The following is a 20,545-nucleotide window of genomic DNA, read 5'->3' as shown; positions in this document are numbered from 1 at the left end:
AGTCCTTTGTAGGATGAATGTATTGTAACAATCTTTCCTCATTTTGTATTAACTCATTTTTAAAAATGATATTCTTATGTGGTTCATCAGTTAGTTCAGTTCATTGTGGTTTGAGGTTCAAGTCTCTTTCCTTCAGTGCCATTTCTGAGATTTTTCTAGCCCGTGTCTGTGGATATTCTAGACCTGATACTGTGACTGAGGCAACAACCTGTCTGTAGATGTGCAAATCTGTGTGAATATTCATTTAGGCATTTCTGTGAAATGAACTAACTTCCTTTGATTCACATAACCTCTACTGTCCAGTTAAACTGTGCAAGCCATTTGTGAGTCTCTCTGTGTAATTTCTGCAGATCCTAAGGTTTCTGGCTCTTTTCTTCATCTGATACAACTCAGCCCATCACCTTCCATAACTGTGCTTTGAAGCAGCCTGCCTTTTAGAGTATCTCCATCCTTTGAAGGATCAAGCTGTAAAAATGCACCACGTGAAAGAGGTTTCGGATACCTCGAGGAATCCCCAGCTCGTTCATCTACGTGATCAAGAAAAAAATCCAGAAACCACCCCCATAAGAAACCCAGAGGCTCCAAGAACTTCTCATCAAAACCTTAGGTATTTTCAGTCCCTGTCAGTGACAGGGCCTCACCAAGCTGTGAGTCAAATCCAGGAGCTCTGCTGGCGATGGCTGCAGCCAGAGATCCACACCAAAGAGCAGATGATGGAGCAGCTGGTGCTGGAGCAGTTTCTAAATACCTTGCCAAAGAAGGTTCAGATATGGGTAAGGTCAAAACAGCCCAAGAGCAGCAAGGAAGCAGGAGACCTGGTGGCAAACTTGATCCAAGCATGTGAGGAGGAAGGTAAGAGGAGGGACTTTTTGAACATTTGCTGTATGCCTGGTATGTAAGAGGGAGCTAAATAAAAACTTGTTAAATGAATGAGTGAATGAATTTTATAATCTCCAGTCTAATCTGCCTAATCTTATGTGAAATGAAAAAAACTTGAGGTTTGGCTTTTGCTTTTAATGCTGTTTTCTGAGAGTATGCCTTCTCTCTGCTTTGTTCCCCCCTCTTCCGCATTTCAGTTTGAGCCTAAACCTTAGTGTCAACACAAAACAGTACACAGTAAAAAAAAAAAAAAAAAGAGGCCATGCAATATGGGAGATATGAGACCTGAAATTTAAATTCTGTCAAAATTTGACTGGTCTCTTAGAAGCTCAAAGTTACTAGATTGGAACTAAGGGCATTTCAGTGATGATAGAAGAAAGCCATTCACTCCTAATAGCCCTTTGAATGAAATTGATACTAAAAACAAAGCTGAATGAAATGTATACTAAAAGCATTGTTTGTATATATATAAATAGACAAGGAGAGAAAGGCAAGGGAACAAGACTGGGATGTGAACCAGTGGAATGGGTTGATTACATTGAAAAGTAAAAACAAGTAAATTTGAAATAAACATGAGGGTCATGTATGGCTGAATGCTGATGTTTCAAAGATTTTGATTAGTCCAGTTCTGTGCACCTGCATTCATTAAAAGAATTTTGAAGATGCTAATAGTAAACATGTTGAACAGTTAAAATGTACTACATTCTAAATATTTTATAATAGTGCTTTACTTCTGTTAGTAGTTCTTGAAATAGGTATTACCCTCATTCCACAGATGAGAAGACAGAGGCACAGGGAGGTTGAATAACTTAGCTGTGAAAGTGCTAGTCGTTCAGTTGTGTCTGACTTTTTGACCCCATAGCCTGTCAGGCTCCTCGCCAGTGGAATTCTCCATGCAAAAAGACTGGAGTGGGTTGTCATTTATTTCTCCAAGGGATTACATCTGAGCCACCAGGGAAGTCCAACTTGCCTGTGGTCCACATTATTAATAGTAATTGGCAGTCAGGGTTCAGACCTGCATGGCTGGCTCCAGAGTCTGTCCTCCTATTAATCAAGGCTGTTATACTGCCTCCAGTGGACATAGGGCATATTGTCCCACAGAATTTTTAAACTTGGTCAAAGGCACAGCCTTTGATGGAGCTGAAATTCAAGAGAATGGAAAGAGCTTGCTAGGGTATAAGAAAGAAACTATAGAATAGTAAAAGGTACTCTTGGAAACAGACCACAAGCAAGGAAGGACTTCAGGTTTCGTAAGGGAAGGTGTGGTTGTCTTCTAGATTCCTGAGTGAAAAAGATGTAGTAAAAAGAGTTGACGGATTTTTTTTAAATGCCTGCTTTCTGCTTCACATATGTAATGTTTAATCCTTACAGGAGCCCGTAGAATTAGAGATATTATCATAATTTTCATGTTACAATTGAGAAACTGAGGTTCCCTGGTGACTAAATGGACAGTGAAGCTAGGATCATTGATACAAATAAAGAGGGAACTTTTGCTTTATTTGGAAGGCACTGAAAATCAATGGAAGCGTTTAGAGGTGGGAGATAACCAAACCTCTTCTCTGGAATTGCCACACTGAGCTGAGAAATATTTTTCTGGTCTTTCTCTTGTCATAGGAAGTGCTGCTTCTGCCCATGGTAGGTGAGGGGTTGGCAGGCTACTCCCTGTGTCTGTAGGTGCTGCCAGACTGAACTCAACTCTGTGGTCATTCCTTCTCCCTTCTAGATTCCTCTGCTCAGAACTCTGTTCTTGCAGAAAAGAGAAACACCACAGAACACCAAAAGAAGGACACAGAGATGTCTGACAGTAAGCCACTTGTTAGATCTCAGGTGAGTCAGGTTTTCTTCTGACTTAGTTCTCCAGTGTGAGGAGCGGAGCTTCCCTTTCTGATATCTTGACCTCCGCTATCTAATTAAACTTCCTCATTTCCTTAAAGCCTTTATATAAACTTTACCTAACTGAGCCTTTCCCTGGCTCCTGTATCAGAATTGTCTTCTGACTCTTTGTATTTGCTTTCCTGCTTTTTCTCACACTTATTGCCACCCCCACATAGCATATCTTTAATGTTTTCTCTCTTTTCCTATCTCTCGAATTAATTTTTCATTGTTATTCCATTTTATCTCCACTTTTGATTTAGTCAAAGCAACCCTCATGTGATTTGTACTGTTATGCTCCTTTTTATATATGAAATAACTGTTGTGAATTTTTAAAAATTGGCTCCTTAATATTCTTGTTAAATTGTGTTTTGAAACCTAGAAGAAGCTAACATGCTGTGCTTCCTTTAGAAAAAAATTCATGGGTGGGGGGGAAGGCGTTTGACAATTAGGAAAACAAAGTGTTTAAAAATGCTCCTTGAGGGAGAGATAAGGGGAAAAGGGTTGAGAAACGTTGTTCTAGATGATCTGTTCCTGAGAATAGCCCTCTGTCCCTACAGTGTTCGTGTCAAGGATCCCAAGTGAAGCTGCCCACAGAGACTACTGAGGTAATAAAAAGAACTTGTAAGTGGGTGGATTATGACAAACAGGGGGGCACCTGCCCCATCTAAGGCTGTGCATGTGCAGCTGTGGCTCAGCTTCAGCTGATGGTGCCATGTGAGAATGTGGACCCAGGTCTCTAGATCTTCTGATTTTTTAAAGAGAAGTCAAAAAAATCCAACTAATAATATGAATTATACCAATGTTTTGGTGTTGGAAAATTGTGAAAAAGGATAAAAAACACATGTGAGCCAAGTAAAGCCCTCTATAGAAGCTGGGCAGTCAGTACATGCTCTCTAGTTCACTGATCTGCATAATGTTTCCATGAAAACACAACAGACGTATATTAGTAAAATGGGTATCATAGTCTTATGTAGTCTTCCAATACCTGCTTTTTACATTCACCCTTCTGTTACCAAAAATGTTGCATGTAATTGCAATTAATTAGTTTGTATTACTGGATTATTATTCCGTGTTGACACGGAATAATCACACACGTGGTGTGATTATATGTGTGTTAGTTGCTCAGTGATCATGGCATCTGGTCCCATCTCTTCATGGCAAATAGATGAAGAAACAGTGGCTGACTTTATTTTTGGGGGCTCTAAAATAACTGCAGATGGTAACTGCAGCCATGAAATTGAAAGACGCTTACTCCTTGGAAGGAAAGTTATGACCAACCTAGACAGCATATTAAAAAGCAGAGACATTACTTTGTCAACAAAGGTCCATCTAGTCAAGGCCATGGTTTTTCCAGTGGTCATATATGGATGTGAGAGTTGGTCTGTAAAGAAAGCTGAGGGCTTAAGAATTGATGCTGAACTGAACTGAGTTACTCAGTTGTGTCTGACTTTTTGCAACCACAGGGATTGTAGCCTGCCAGTCTCCTCTGTCCATGGAATTCTCTAGGCAAGAATACTAGAGTGGGTTGCCATTCCTTTCTCTAGGGGATCTTCTCGACTCAGGGATTAAACCCAGGTCTCCTGCATTGCAGGCAGATTCTTTACCATCTGAGCCACCGGGGAGCCCCAATATCATAATACATTTATTTCTTCTACCATAAATGAATGTTTGAGCCTTTCCTAGATTTTGGAGGTTATAAGACAGTACACATGAGCAGATATACCTAGGAATAGGTATATTTCTGGACCAAAAGTGGTTTACCAATTTACATTTCCCTGGTGGCTCAGATGGTAAAGAGTCCACCTGCAGTGTGGGAGACCTGGGTTCAATCCCTGGATCAAGATGATCCCCTGGAGAAGGAAATGGCAACCCTTTCCAGTTCTCTTGTCTGGAAAATCCCATGGACAGAGGAGCCTGGTGGGCTACAGTCCATGGGGTCACCAAGAGTCACACACAACTGAGCAACTTCACTTTTAGCAGAGGAAGAGATGGCTGGATGGCATCAGCGACTCAGTGGACATGGGTTTGGGTGGACTCCGGGAGTTGGTGATGGACAGGGAGACTTGGCGTGCTGTGGTTTGTGGGGTTGCAGAGTCAGACACGACTGAGCATGTGAACTGAGCTGAACTGAAGAGGTCTCAAAAGCCCATATTCTAAGGTTTTCCTTGATGGCTTAGTCAGTAAAGAATCTGCCTGCAGTGCAGGAGATGGAGGTTCAATCCTTGGTCAGAAAGATCCCCTGGAAAAGAAATGGGAACCCTCTCTCTAGTATTCTTGCCTTGGAAATCCCATGGACAAAAGAGCTTTCCTACAGTGGATGGGTCTCAAAGAGTCAGACACGATTGAGCAACTAAACCACCACCACCAAGAGTCCACATTCTAGACAGTATTTGGTATTGTCAGACTTCCTAATTTTTGTCAGCTGAATGGGTATAAAGTCATACTTTGTCATTTTGAAATGCATTTTCTTGTTATAATAAGATTGGCTCTCTCTTCATATTTATGAGCTGTTTGTGTTTTATGGATGAGTCACTGAGACTTAACCTATCCACACTCACAGAGCTTAGAAGAGAGAACCAGAACTTAAACCCAACTGTCTCTTTTTCCTGAGATTGAGGTATACTGCTCAGCTTTTATTCACATTTTTCTGTCATTATAGAGGAACTTAAAAGGATCTTTCTCCTTCAACACAAATCTCTAGAAATTAGCAACAGGAGCTATCTTAGAAATATTCCCACTTCTCTCAGACTTCAAGACAAAAGAAAGATATACTTCTCTTTTCTCTTTCTTTTTTATGTTTTAAATTATGATCGTATGATAACACATTTACAGGAGTCTTGGAGAGTTCAGAACAAAGTTACATATAGTTCCACTATGTGGTGATTGGTGGTTTAGTTGCTAAGTCATGTCCAATTCTTGTGACCACATGGACTGCAGCCTGCCAAGATAATCTGTCCACGGGATTCTCCAGGCAAGAATACTAGAGTGGGTTGCCATTTCTTTCTCCAGGGGTCTTCCCGACCCAGGAATCAAACCCTAGTCTCCTGCATTGCAGGCATATTCTTTACCAACTGAGCTATGAGGGAACTTCCACTATAAATTACAATTATTTTTAAGTAGATAAATTAAGATTTTTAGTTGGACTTTCAATATCAAACTCAAAATTAATAGAATGAATAAAAGTGGAAGGATACAGTAGATCTGAAAAGCACTATGAACCAATTGAACATAATTCAGATTTATATAGTTTTCACACACAAGAGAATCCAAATTGTATTCAAGTTCCCATAGACTATAAACTAGGAGACACTGGAACATATCCGGGGACATAAAACAAAGTGCAAACATTTCATGGTCTGAAGGTATTGAAATCATATACAGTCTGTTCTCTTATCACTGTGGAATTATGTTAGAAATTAATACCAAAAGATATTGGAAAATAACCCACATATTTTCAAGTGCAGTGTGACATTTCCCAAGAGAGATCTTTGACTTAGCCATTGATAGCCTCTATAAAGTTAGGAGACTGAAAAAAACAGAGGGTGATTGCAGAGAAGAAAACATTTTAATGAGAAAGACTTAAAGGAAAGATACACTTCTAGGTCCCTGAAACCTTTGGATTAGAATCTTTCTGCTTGTCTGAATGTCTGCTTCATGGTCAGTCCCCTCTTAGCAGGCACCTTTCCCCTCTTTGGGACAATTCCGGATTTCAGTCATTTAGGAGTATGTCTGGCATTTCAGGAGTTGGTGACTTTCGAGGATATGGCTGTGAACTTCAGTCCAGAGGAATTACCCTACCTCAGTGCTTCTCAGAGGAACATCTACCGGGAGGTGATGCTGGAAAATTACAGGAACCTGGTCTCCCTCGGTAAGCTGTGATGACCAGAATTGTTTCCAAACATTGGCATATGTCCCTAGTGGCAAAATATTTGGAAACAGGCTTTATTTTTCTTGTGTGTAAATTTGCACTTTCCCTGTTATCTCAGAGTCTTTAGAAACCAGTCTGGGAGTTCCTGAGGGTACAGGACAGAACCCCCAAGTTATAAGTCTCCTTCTTCAACAGGGTACCAGTTCCCTAAACCTGACATCATCTCACAGCTGGAAGAGGAGGAATCACATGCTAGGGAGGAAGACGAGAGTACAATGACATGTCAAGGTGAGCAGAGAGACCGGAATCTTGGGGAGACAGCCCTGCTCAGTGAGTGGGGGCTGGGAGCTGGTCCTCAAAGCCCACTCAGCTTACGAAGACTGGTAGGTGCTTTCACGTCAGGGGCTCATGTGGCCTCATCACATCATGCTCACTCAGTACTTCTTTTATCTCCTCTCCAAAGCTCATCTCTTCCTCTCCTGCTCAGCTCCAGGGAGGCCAGTTTCCCTATCCTCTACTGTTCAAGCCCCTGCATTCATTTGTGCCTTTCCCCAGATAGCTAGAAATCAGAGGTCTTGCCTCTCTCACTGAGACAAGCGAAAACCTTGGTGTGATACCACTGCTCTTTCCAGCCCCACTCAGGGAATTGACTTTATAAAGCACAAACTTTTGATCAGGTTCTTACCACTCTCAAAAGAAAAGCCAAACTTCTAGCAAAACATTTAAATCTGTCACATTCTGGCCTAAAAGTCACATTCAGCTTCATCTCTCATAGATACTCCTAGTAGAGCCCTGTATTGCTGCTCCCCAGGACTGTGTACTTTGATAGTTCAGTGTCTGCTCAGAATAAGCTTTGGCGCCCTCTTCTCTGCTTGCTGAGCCCTAATGCCTTCCCCTCCCTGATCTTTTTCTGTTCCCAAATGCAATTAATTCCCCAAACTCCTTTTGTACATTTATAGCCTGCTTAGAGTCTTTATACAGACTTATGAACATCCAGTTGGATAATGCTTTGCTCAAAATCGACGTTTAATAAATGTTAAATTGAATGGGTAAAACGAGAGATTGGGGGCCAAGAAAATAGTTGGAATTCTCTTGCTTTATTCTGAGTGAGAGGTTGTTGACGGGTGTACCCAGTGTCTCCCCAATAGTCCTACAGAATTATGATAATAAGGGTTCTTTTTTAAAAAAAAGTGTTCCCTAACAAGATCAGTTAGAGATATATTTCCCCTCTTTGAGATCTGAGATGCTGGTTAAGGGATCCGAAGAATCCTGCAAGAGTGAAAACTGACTTGCATCATACGGTATCTCCCAGATTGACTTGACAATAGAATCCCTTTATGGCCACAGTTACATTAGTTCCTCCAAACAGCAGTGATGTACCAAGCATGGTCTGGAAGTTGCAGCCAAGCCCTAGTCCCCCCTCTTTGTCTGGCTTCCTGCTCATTCTCCTGTCGGTGTCTCTGGTATCTTTGTCAGTGTTCAGTCCTCCTAGGTGGTCTTTTCTGCCTCACCCTCACCTGTCCTTGCTTACTCTTTTCTCCATCCTTCTCCCACTATCTCCTTAGGTTCCCAGAAAGCTCGAACCTCTGTACTAACTATTCTGTAATTTTTGGTCTCTTTCTTCTGTTTCTACTATAATGATGTTTATCTCTGAGTAAAAATAGTAGAGGACCTTTTACATTTCTTTTAGATTGGGAGGAACAATCTGAAACCAAAGATCTAACTCCAGAGCAAAGCCTGCCTGTAGAAAACTCATCCTCGGGGGCAGGAATAGAGGATTTGGAGGCAGGTGACTCCGGGTGTGCCCACACAGGAGAGTCTTCTGCTGATGATCCCCTGGAGTCGCAACAGGTCAAGCCAGTGGAAGTTTTGAGTCCCACAGAAATAAGTGACCCCAAGACCCTTGCTCAGGAAGGAAGCCACGAGGGTGATCAACTAGAGAAAAGCTCAGAACTTGACCAGCCATCGGAGAGTCTTCCTGGAAAGGATCCTCAGGAGCACACTACTCCTGGAGTCTGCACCAGGTCCCAGCTGGCCCACAACTTGTTTTTCCTCCAAGAGAACAAACACTACAGATGTGAATTTTGTGAAAGAAACTTTAGTACCCGACCAGGCTGGGAGAAACACCAGCAGATCCACACGGGGAAGAAGCCCTTTGTATGTAAACAGTGTGGGGAAGCCTTCTACCTCATGCCACACCTCACCAGACATCAGAAGACTCACTCAGATGAGAAGTCCTTGACCCAGCGTGCAGATGGCTACGGCCGCGTGAGAATTCAGAGTCAGGACTGCCATGAGTGTTTCCAGTGCGGCAAAGCCTTTATCCAGGCTGCGCATCTTTTCCAGCATCTCAAAGCCCACGAAGAAGCAAGAGACCTACCGCTTGAGTTGCCCCGCAACAAGATGTATTTGATTCGATATAAGCGGCAGCACGACTACGTTGGAGAAAGAGCCTGTCAGTGTTGCGACTGTGGCAAAAGGTTCCGTCAAAGTTCACACCTCATCCAGCACTACAGGATTCACGCCCAGGAGAGGCCTTACCAGTGCCAGCTGTGTGGGAGGTGTTTCAGCCGACCCTCCTACCTCACTCAACATTACCAACTCCATTTCCAAGAGAAGCCCCTTGAGTGACATTACTGTTGAAAAACCTCCAGTCAGAACATTCTCAACATCTTAGGCTTTCTCCTGGAGCGAGACCCTTCGAGTGCTCTGAATGTAAGAAGGTCTTCTACAGCCATCCCATCTTGTTAACAACTTGAAAATGTGTCATGGTGTAGTCAGAAAACAGCAAGCACTTGCAAGGGGATAGAACAATCTTTTTGCAGATGGACAGTCAGCACGTGTGTCAGTCACTGAAGCAGAAAACCTTACAGAGCATTTTTGTTGCATGGGAAAGAAGCCGATAGATTTTGCCCTTCTCTGGTGGTGTCCATAGAATGGAGAACCTCAATTTTGACATCCTGACAAAAAATTTGTGGCTGGCAGGTGGGCTCCAGACAGGAGCTCTGTTGCCTGAGTTTTTACAGGAGTGTTCACATACAGTATCTTTACCACATGGGATGTATCAGCAGAGGGCATCGTAAAAAGATTTTTGAGGTGTACCTATAGTGATCAGTCCACAAAGCTGAAGTAATTGGTAATGTGTTTACATAGTAGTTCATAATTTTGAAAACATTGCCATATGTATGATTTGCTCTTTTAATGAATGCTGCACTGCACCTAGTTTGACAATACTTATTTAATATTTCAGATAGAGCAAACTTGAAACTCCAAGTTGTCATTTGATTTGACCTGGGTTGTAAGTGATGGGGCAAGAACTGAACCCCAGCTTGGTTTGGTTCGATTATTTGGTTTTTGAGAGTCCATGAGATACTTATTTTAAATCTTGATGCTCAACCCAGGTTTGTTTTATTCCTGCCACATCCTCTCTGAAGAAAGTAACAGCTGTACTGACTCAAGCCACCTTCCTTTTTAGTAATTTCAATGTTATTTCATGTTAAATCTGATGGGGACACTTATAGTATTAGGGGATCAAAAAGATTTTTAAAGTGAAGTTCTGATAGCCATTTCTTTTACAATTTAGGATTAGGTGAATTTTGGGGACACTGATCAGGGAAGTATATTTTTGCTAAACACTTTCTTATAATTGGTCTTGTAGATCGTAAATCTGCTACTGATCAAATAGAATTTTTTGTAATTTTATATTTGAGGGTTTATTTGGGGTTTTGTATTTTTGAAAAAGGAAGCAGTATTTTAAAACTGTTTCTGTTCTTGGACTCTGGAATCGTCAGCACAGCCAGCTTCACCTAAAGTCCTGTTTCTACGCTGGGCATACTTCACTCAAAGGTATGAGTCACAGAGTGCACTGAAAATTTCTCATACCATACTGTTCTAACATAAAGGTTTTGCATCACCAACTTGAATGATGGTCGGATGCAAAGACACGTGGGAACTAGGTGGACCTGGTGTCTCAGAATCTAACTCCTTGCCTGGCAGGGTGGGTTGTGTCTATTGTTATTCACTGCCTTGCTTTTTCTCATCATGCCATTTCTGATCTATGATGTGTGGCTCCAAAGTCATGAAATTAAAAACAAACATGACTTATTAGGACCTGCACCAGCCAAATGAGCACTTGCTCCACATGAGCGCTCACTCACAGCCCTCTTCCTCCTTTCCCAAGGTCCTGATGAGACAGCTGTCACTGACTGACCCTGTTTCTTCCCCCAGGCCACCCTCCCACCCACTGTGTCTTTGTTTCTGATCCTGCCACAACTGCCTCAAAGGGACATAATGTCAGTGTGGCTTATTGTTGATGTTGTTAATTAACCTTTACTTGTTTCTCTTTGTAATTTATAAATATCTCTCAGGAGAAACTTTGAGGAGAGCTTCCAATTTCTCCTCAAACTTACCTACTGAATTCTAGCATCTAGCAAGTGGATTTTACCTCCAGCCATTTTTACTCTGTCATATTATAATGGTGATTTTTTAATTTTCCTCATCCCTTCTACATTTAGTAATTAGAATTCTGTGAGGAAAAGTTGCTTCCCTATATTTTTATTCAGTAATTTATTTATATCAGGATGGATTTGTGGCAAGGGCTGTAATTCAACACGACCATTACTTATTTTAGAATTGTTCCAGCTCTGGCCACTGGGAATCCTTTCAAGTTGGCTCCTGTGCCTTTTCAACAAGACCCCATCCTTTTCTGAACAGTTGTAACTTTTCCTTAATCTCTCCATTCAACTCCAAGAAAACTCTGTCATTTCTGTATGATAACTTCTACCTCACCGCCACCTTGTGAAATCTGCCTCTTTCCCCGGGATCATAGCTTTACTCACGCCCTTATCAGTCTGCCATTTCATTTCTTCCTTCACCATTTTTGCTAAATCTACATACTATCTCAATTATTATTTGTTTAGCACTCTTTCAATTGTGTCATCTCTGTTTTTTAAACTTCAGTATATCTACCTAAAAAGGAAAATTTTAAATCAAAGTGTCTTAACCAGACCGTAATCATATTTTCCCAGTCATTTGCGAGATGTCCTTTTATAGCTGGCTTCTTTGAATCTGGATCCAAATGTGCTCCATTGATTGCATTTGGTTGTCTTATTTCAAGTTTCTCTTAATCTAAAGCAGTCTCCTCTCACTTTTTCTTAATGCCTTTTGTGACCCCAAGAATAATGTAGAAATATATTTCTCTCCACCCAATTCCTAATATGGCTAACAGTTTTTATGTTGCTTATATTAAGGTTTAACTTTATAAATTTAGAGGCACTCATTTTTTAATTTATTTTTAATTCTGATAAATACATGACAAAAAATTAACCATCTCAAACATTTTTAAGTGTACAGTAGTGTTAAGTAGAGTCACATTATTGTGCAGTGGATACTCAGGACTTTTTCATCTTGAAAAACTCAAATTCTGTATCCATTAAACAATAACTCCCCATTTCCCTCTCCCTCCAGCCATTGCAACCATCATTCTAGCTCTTATTTTTTTTTTAAAGCTTTGTGTGATTATGGAAGTAGTACTGGCAGAAACGAGGTCAGTTGTCCTGTGGAATGTTACCCCTTCTAAATGTGTCCGTTTGCTTCCTGTGGTATCCTTACCTTGTCCCTCTCTCTGTATTTTCTATAAATGGAAGTTAGCGCTCAACTCTGGAGAATTTAATTTGATTCATCTTCAGCTGCTTTGGCAAGAATACCTCGTAGGTGGTTTTGGGTACTTTATATCATATCCCGTCTAGCTTTTTGCCCTTCCCAAAGGTCTAGGCTCTTGAAGTCATTCTCCAAGCCACTGTACCATTCACAGGCAGGAAGGTTTCAGAGTTTTCACCATCCGTGGACTCTTCATGATCCAGCTGCATGTTCCTTCTTCACCACCTCTTCTAGACTTTTCTTTATGTACCTCCCTCCATTACTCCATCGTGCTCTTTAGATATTTGGATTAAGAGGTGATGGAGACTCTTTGAGGGGGTCTGCTGTGGGCCATTTATCGAGGGCCCTGGGCCAAGGCTTCTTAAGAGGACTTAGCTCTAGAAAGCCAGGGAGCATCAGACTTGACTGTGTTCCAATGCTTCTTTCATACCACAGACGGCAGCGGTGACAACATGGATAGTTAACTGTGCTGGTCATCCCTGGACTAGGTGGAATTTATAGAATATGCACAAGCCGCTGCCTCCACACTTTACAAACTGAACTCAAGCTGCCCGTGGTGGCAGGCACCTCAGCCTGTCGTCTCCCACCTTGCTGCTTTTCTTGCTGCTGTTCTAGTGGGCCCCTAAGGATAATGCTATTCTTCCTAGCTTTTCCCAACCAATTCCTAAAACATCAGACAGTTTGGGCACTACTCTTATACTCAGGTTAATTTTTTTTTAATTTAGAAGCACTCATGTTTTAAGCTTTCTTTGATTATGCAAGTAATACATATCTGTTGAAGACGATTAGAAAATACTATCATCTTTGAGGTTTTGGGTTTTTTTTTTTTTGAATATTTGTATTTCCCTGTCCTAGATATACTTGCTGCTAAAAGAGGTATACACTGTTCAGACTTTTTTTCCTGTGTATAGGTTTATATAGATTTTTAAATACATACTATTTTAAAGGTTGCAATTTTTCTTCTAATATATCATGAACATCTTCCCACATTCCTAAATATATCCCCCAGTTTCATCTTTCAGGACTGCCTGATACTTGGATACATAGATGTGGCCTAGTTTATTTCACTAGACTTCTAGGGCTGGAAACTGGGGTTACTGTTCTTTATCTCTTTTCTTCATTCCGTTGTGAACCTTTTACTGTTTTTATTTAGTTATAGTTAACATATTGTATTATATGAGGATGGGGGGATAGACCAGAAAGGTGCACAGGATTAAGTAGTACAAACTTCCAGGTATAAAATAAGTCACAGGAATGTAATGTACAAGTAGGGAATATAGTCAATAATACTGTGACAGCTTTGTGGTGGCAGATGGTAACTGGGCTCACTGTGGTGATTGTTTCGTAATGTGTAAGAATACTCACTCCCTGTGTTATACACCTGAAACTACCTTTTACGTGTGCACTGCTTCCCCATTACCTCCTGAATCTTGAAATTTCCATCAGCAACTTGCTCTGATGTCTTTGCATGTGGTTGTGTTCCCCAAGGAGAAGTTCCCAGCAATGGACTTTCTGGGCCAAAAGGTGTATGTATCTTGAAGGCTTTGGAAGCACTCCTGGCCTTCTTTCCTCAAGGTCTAAAAGATTTTTCGATTTTTTTTTTCTCTTGGGAGCAACTGAACTACTCAACTTTCCCCTATACTCACTTTCTCCATTAAGAATTTGCACTTGTAACCCCCCTTAGGGAATAAGAGGCCTGATGTCAGGCCTGGAAAGATCCACAGATGAAGTAGTTTGTTCAGACCCTCATTTTACCAGTTGTGTTAGGTTTACTTTCCTCATTAAATAGTATTAAGCATATTAAATAAAATTTCAGAAGCACAGCAGGCTAATAAACCCCCCCCGGGGTGCTCTCTTCGGAGCACACACCCAGGACCATGCTTGTGTTCACTGGCTGAGGAGCGCCTTGGCAGGGCAGGGAGAGCGTGGGCTTTGGAGCCAGGCCAAGCTGAAGCCAGAGCCAGCCCCCTCCTCAGAAGCTGATTAACCTCACTTTCTTAGGAAATGCGGTAACAGTGCCTCCCCTTGGAACTCTTGAAAGGCCTGGAACTTGTCTTTGCAACAGAGCCTAACAGTGCCTGGTACATAGTAGGCACTTGGTGTTCTTAACGTTCTGTTAGTGATAGCTGATAAACCACAGAATTATAAACCACAGCCATACATCAGGCACAACCACATCTTACCATGTTTAGTATTCACTGTAATGTAAAAAATTTTTCTTTTGAGTAAGCATTTTTCATATAGTTACAGATTTGAAGTTCTCTTTTTCTCACTAATGTGTAATGACAGTTTTTAAAAATGACAATGGTATAAAGGTTTGATTAACAGATCATAAAGCATTGTATTTGTAGTTGCTTGCTTAAGATAGATTTCCAAAAAGTGGTATTACCAAATGAGACGTGAGAAGCATTTCTGTGCTTCTCAAAAGATGGTGCAGAATTTGTTTCCCAAGGGGCAGCACTCACAGCCGCCAGCTAAGGGCAGGGCAGGAGGTGGGTGGGCAGGGATGTGCATAGCTAATCAGTCACGCTGGCCCTGAACCTGAAGACTGGCCACAGCCTTTCTCATCATAGCACTACAGATCAGACAGACTGAGCAGTTCATATTTGCAAAGAAGTGTCTTTGCCACGCCTGGTATAAATAAGCATTTGAACAACTTTGCCAGCATTGGATATTTATTACTTAAACCAACAAAATGTCTGCCTGTTTGATAAGCCAAAAAAGTGATTCTTGCTAACTCATGAATTCCCTCTCGCCCGTGTATGCTTTTAAACTTCTCTGTGTATAATCTAGGCCTTTTGCCCATTTTACTATTTTGTCTTTGTGCTTTTTTTTTTTAACTGATTTGCACGAACTGGTTTTCCTTTTTGTTTAAAGTTTGCATTTCTGAAGGATTCCTATTGTTCATTTGAGAGCAGTACTTGACTCATTAAAAACAATTTCAATTTTACGAAAAGGTAGATCTCTCTCTGCCTTGCCATCCCCCCCCCCCCCCCCGCAACTCCAAAACATCATAAACACCGTACCGTTTTGATCATTTTAGTTTGTTTTCTCATAATTTTTTTTTGGCTGCATATACTGCATGCGGGATCTTAGTTTCCCAAACAAGGATTGAACCTGAGCCCCCTGTGTTGGGAAGCGCAGGGTCTTAACCACTGGACCTCCAGGGAAGTCCTCTGTTTTCTTATAATTTAAAAATAATCACCAGACTATGGAGGTGCTTGTCTCTAGGGAGTAGTGGGGAGGAAGTCTGGTTTCCGTGGTACCTCTGTTCTCTCACCTATGCACACGTGTGGCCGTATTACCTGTTTTAAGATGTTCATAGTTTTCATTTAGCTATGATCACCCCATGTGGGCATGGCGTGTTTTTTCCACATAATCGCACACCTTACATACCGCTCTGTCACCCCGGTCAGCCGTTTTCACCTTGTTCATGGCTGCACAGTACGCCCAGAGATTTATCTGTGTGGCCCTCCCTCTGTTTGAATGTTTAATTTAGCTCTGGTTTTTCACAATTGTAAAGAAGACTGTGATGAACATTTTGGTTCTTAAAATATTTTTCTAAACTTAGGATTGTTTAAGATTTCGCCAAAGGGGAGTTCCTGTATCAGAGGGGGAATAATTGTTTTGGAAGGGGAATAGTTGTTTAAGGTTCGTGATACACATCTAAGTTTGCTTTCGAAAACATACTGATTTGCACTGCTGCCATTAACTCTTCACTGTGTTTTCCACACATTCTCGCTAGCATTATGTGTGAAGAGTACTTTTTACCTTTGCTAATCTAACAAGGGAAAGGACATCTAATTTTAATTGTATTTATTTCATTTTTAAGGACACTGAATATTTTCCACTGAGCTTCTTAAGCAGTTATATTTCTCCTCTTTGCATTCATTGTCTGTGTGGCTTTAATATCTTCCAATCAATTTGAGCAGTCTCTTTATATAATAAGGATATTATCTGTCTTCATTTTGGTCATAACATTTCCCCCAGTTTGTTTGGATAATTTTTTTGACAAGGTTTCAATTTTTATATAGCTCAATCCTTCTGATATCCTTTCTACAAAATCTACAAAATCTAACCTTCTCTAAACATTAATGTTTTATTCTGCAGTTTTTATTACATAAAATACACTAACTATTATTGAATTTACTTTGAATGTATTATGTGAAAATAAAAATGGTCTCCCATTAACTGCCCCGACATCAATTTTAGTAAATGGCACATCAAGTCATAATGTGTTATTTTATAATACAGTTCTGTATCTGTATCATCCAAATTGTTTGTTTTGTCACCCTTTACATATCCTAGATCTATATTTTTAATTTGTATATAGCCTTATATGAGTTTTCTGTCATTGTGCCTTTAAAAAGTGCATTTATGTGTATGTGTATTTATATGAGAAAGTTATGATTGTTACTCTTCTGGATAAAAAATTTGTTTACCAATTAAAAACAGCTTTTTGATGATTATTGATGCGGACTTACAAATGAGTTAGGAAGAATTGACATTGTTTCATTTATTAGCATCCAGGAATATGATGTTCTTTTATATATTCAAGTGTTCTTATCAACTGGTAAAGCTTTGTGGTTTTTTGTTTTTGTCATAAGTTTTCCTTAGTTATTCCCACATACTTTGCAGTTGTAGGCTTCACTGTGTAGGCTTTTTCTTGTTTGTTATAATTCCCCCCAAAGCCAGCATCCTAGGAATGGTGTTAACTATTCCTAGTGTTGCCCCACTGCATGCACTCAAGCTAGCCAAGCCCTGTGCTTCCAGAAGCAGGTGGGGGCCGCAGATTCTCCAAAGGAAGATGCAGGAAAAGCATAGCATTATGTATGTGAGCACACGTACACACAGCTTACAAATACCACCCCCACACCCGGCCCCCAGCTTGGGTTTTGAATCTCCTCTCACCCTGGGTCCAGGGCTGGGACCCAGGCCAGCCGATTATCAGGTCTCCTCCAGGGGGGACCCTGAAAGAGGGAAGAAGTACAGGACCCATTGCCATGATACCCGGCCCACTTCAGCCTTTCAGATAAAAGACTGGTTGGGATCAGTTGATGATAGTTTTCATCATTTGTTTTCTTGGGCTTTGGTTTTTCTTGTGGGGTGGGGCAGGATTGGCCATACCACATGACCTACGGGATCTTAGTTCTACCTACCAATTGTAGAAGCCAGCCAGAGCTCCAGAGGGTGGCACCTGACTGGGAAGCACTGTCTCCCCCTTTCTTTTAGTTTCGCTCTATTATAGAATGCAAATCAAAAATTAAATTTCCAGTTCTAACCACATTTTTTAAAAAGCCAACCCAGTTCACTCCAAAATCCCAGGCCTTGCTACCTGAAACTTCCCCCTAGGTCCTTTGCCTAGAAAAAAGGATTGTCACCTTCTTCAGACTCCAGGTCTTAAGGTAACAGCTCAAATAAAAGTCGTGGACCATCACTTAATATAAGGCGGTCCAGATATTGCAGGAGGAGAAGGGGGTGACAGAGGATGAGGTGGTTGAATGTCATCATCGACTGAACAGACATGAGTTTGAGCAAACTCTGGGAGATAGTGAAGCACAGGGAAGCCTGGCGTGCTGCAGTCCATGGGGTCAGAGTCGGACATGACTTAATGACTGAACAACAGACAGAAGGAAAAGCTCACGGACTCACCTGAGGGCGCTGGGATGCCGCAGGGGCTCAAAGGCCCCGTGCTTGGTACTGAGCGCTGGCCCAGAGTAGACTCCAGGTGAGCTCAGGTGGGCTTTTTGGACATCCTGCTATCTCTGCAAAGCAGTGCCAATGAAAATAATAGTAGTCTATAATGAGAGAAGAGTTGTGTTTATGTACAATAGAAAAGTCTTGATTTTTATAAGCCAAACTGAGGGCCAACCTGAAAGTCATCTTCCCAGATTATTCTGAGAAGCTGCTCCAAGTTTTCAGCACAGTTTTATATCTTGTCGGAACAAAGGCTGTCAGAAGGCCGAGCACTGAAGAATTGATACTTTTGAACTGTGGTATTGGAGAAGACTCTTTGAGAGTCCCTTGGACAGCAAGGAGATCAAACCAGTTCATCCTAAAGGAAATCAACCCTCAATATTCATTGGAAGGACTGAAGCTGAAGCTACAATACTTTGGCCACCTGATGTGAAGAGCTGACTCATTAGAAAAGACCCTGATGCCTGGGAAGATTGAAGGCAGGAGGAGAAGGGGCTGACGGGATGAGATGATTGGATGGCATCACCGACTCGATGGACGTGAGTTTAGGCAAACTCAGGGAGACAGTGGACAGAGGAGCCTAGCGTGCTGCAGTCCATGATGTCACAAGTCAGACATAACTTAACCACTGCAAAACAACAGAACAAAAATGTTAAACAAGACGGGGATTATATTTCTTTAGTGTTAAAAGAGAGACCAGCACATACATATCAAGTCACTGTGGACTTGGCACCTGGGAAGGGAGTCTTACTGTCAAAGAAGGACAAGCCCTGGCGACCCAGAAGGAGGGTCTTTAATCTTTACTTTTAACATGGACATTATTTCTGGTCAAGGTGCCCTTTTCCTAAATAATTGAACCAGATGTACAATGCATATATGTTAGGCCAAAAAGATGCTATTTTAGTTAGCATGGAATTCAGGTTAACTCATGTATGAGCCGAAATGGCTTCCCTAGATCTCAATATGTGAAAACTTCTTTTTTTCAACAGCCACAAGGAAAATGTGAGGAAAATTCAGCCTGTGAGGCTGAGCTGCTGGATCCCTCCCCTGTCCTGGGGCTTCCCATGTGGCCCAGTGGTAAAGAATCTGTCTGCCAGTGCAGGAGATGCAGGTTTCATCGCTGGGTCGGGAAGAATCCTGGAGGAGGAAATGGCAACCCACTCCAGTCTTCTTGCCCAGAGAATCCCAGGGACAGAGGAGCCTGGCTGCTACAGTCCAGGAGGTCTCAAAAAGTCGGAGGTCACTGAGCATTCCGCCCCCCCCCCCCCCCCCCCCCCGCCGCCCACACACACACAGGAAGGAAATGGAAATCAACTATCCTCTGTAACATAGGCAGGACTGAACTAAAGATTACTATGGATAGGCTCCTAAAAAGCAAACAAAAACAGACAAAACCACACATGCATGATTTTTCTTCCCTGGAGGTCTGAAAATCTAGTATCTGCAGAGGCTGGGCAAACACATCCAGTGAATTAGTGAATTAGTAAATCCAGCCAATTGATAGAATAGGGAGTGAGGGGCTCTGGAGAAGGGATCTGTTGGAATGAGGCAGCCACTCCACGCTCTCGCCAACTGGTGGTGTTGGACCAAGCCCTGTCAGATCCTCTGACACTTTTCAAGAGAGCCTGAGCTCCTGGTGGCGATTGTTTAAACTTCCTGACTTGGCAGTTAGTTCAAATACAAAGGGCTTCTCAGGTGGTGCTAGTGGTAGAGAACCTGCCTGCCACTGCAGGAAGACAAAGGAGACTCGGGCTCAGTCCCTGGGGTGGGCAGAGCCTAACCAGCCAGATGGGAGAGGAAGAGGAGATGGCACTGTGCGTATCAAATGCCCCCTCCAAGGCGCAGTCCTAGCCCAGCCACCTACCACCTGGGTGACGTCAGGCAAGTTGCTGAAGCTCTCTGTGTTTGGGTTTCTTTATCTGAAACATGTCAGAATAACAGTGTCCCCTCACCCACCACAGCATCGGCATGAGGATTAAGTAAAGTTAGTACAGGTATAACTGTGAGAACAGTGCCTGGTACGTAAAACACTGTCTCTATTGTTTTCTCCAAGTGCGTGTGCCTGTGTTTCTCAGAACCGTGTGGTACACCTCTGCATGGATAAAAGTAACAACACTGCAAACGTCGTAATCGGGGACTTCCCTAGGGGTCCAGTGGTTAAGAATCCGCCTGCCAGTGCAGGGGACCCGGGTTCGATCCCTGGTCGGGGAAGATTCCACGTGCTGCGGGGCAGCCCAGCCCGTGCGCCACGACTCCTGAGCCCGCAGGCTGTAACTATGAAGCCGGTGCGCCCTGGAGCCCGTGCTCTGCCACGAGAGTGAGTGGGTGTGAGGGAAGTCGCTCAGTCTTGCCCGACTCTTTGCGACCCCGTGGGCTGTAGCCTACCACGCTCGTCCGTCCATGGGGCTTTCCAGGCAAGAGTACTGGAGTGGGTTGCCATTGCCTTCCCCACTGCAAGGAGAGAAGCCACCGCACTGAGAACACCATGTCTTGCAACCCTAGAGCAGCCCCCGTTCGCTGCAACTAGAGAAGGTCCGTGCACAGCCACAAAGACCCGGTGCAGCCAAA

At 42.3% G+C, this 20,545-nt stretch overlaps 1 protein-coding gene across 1 annotated transcript; it reads left to right on the top strand.

Annotated features, from left to right (window-relative positions):
• Positions 1–473: 473 nt before the first annotated feature.
• ZIM2 (zinc finger imprinted 2) lies at positions 474–9,253 on the top strand. Its single transcript, XM_061140390.1, has 6 exons — positions 474–852; positions 2,603–2,706; positions 3,312–3,359; positions 6,496–6,622; positions 6,818–6,910; positions 8,313–9,253. Exons 1-6 carry the CDS (start codon positions 474–476, stop codon positions 9,251–9,253), a joined length of 1,692 nt encoding a protein of 563 aa, XP_060996373.1.
• The last annotated feature ends 11,292 nt before the right edge of the window (positions 9,254–20,545 follow it).

Source organism: Dama dama, chromosome 4 (assembly GCF_033118175.1).
Source record: "Dama dama isolate Ldn47 chromosome 4, ASM3311817v1, whole genome shotgun sequence".
Classification (NCBI taxonomy): Eukaryota; Metazoa; Chordata; class Mammalia; order Artiodactyla; family Cervidae; genus Dama; species Dama dama.
This window is presented reverse-complemented; position numbering and strand designations above follow the sequence as displayed.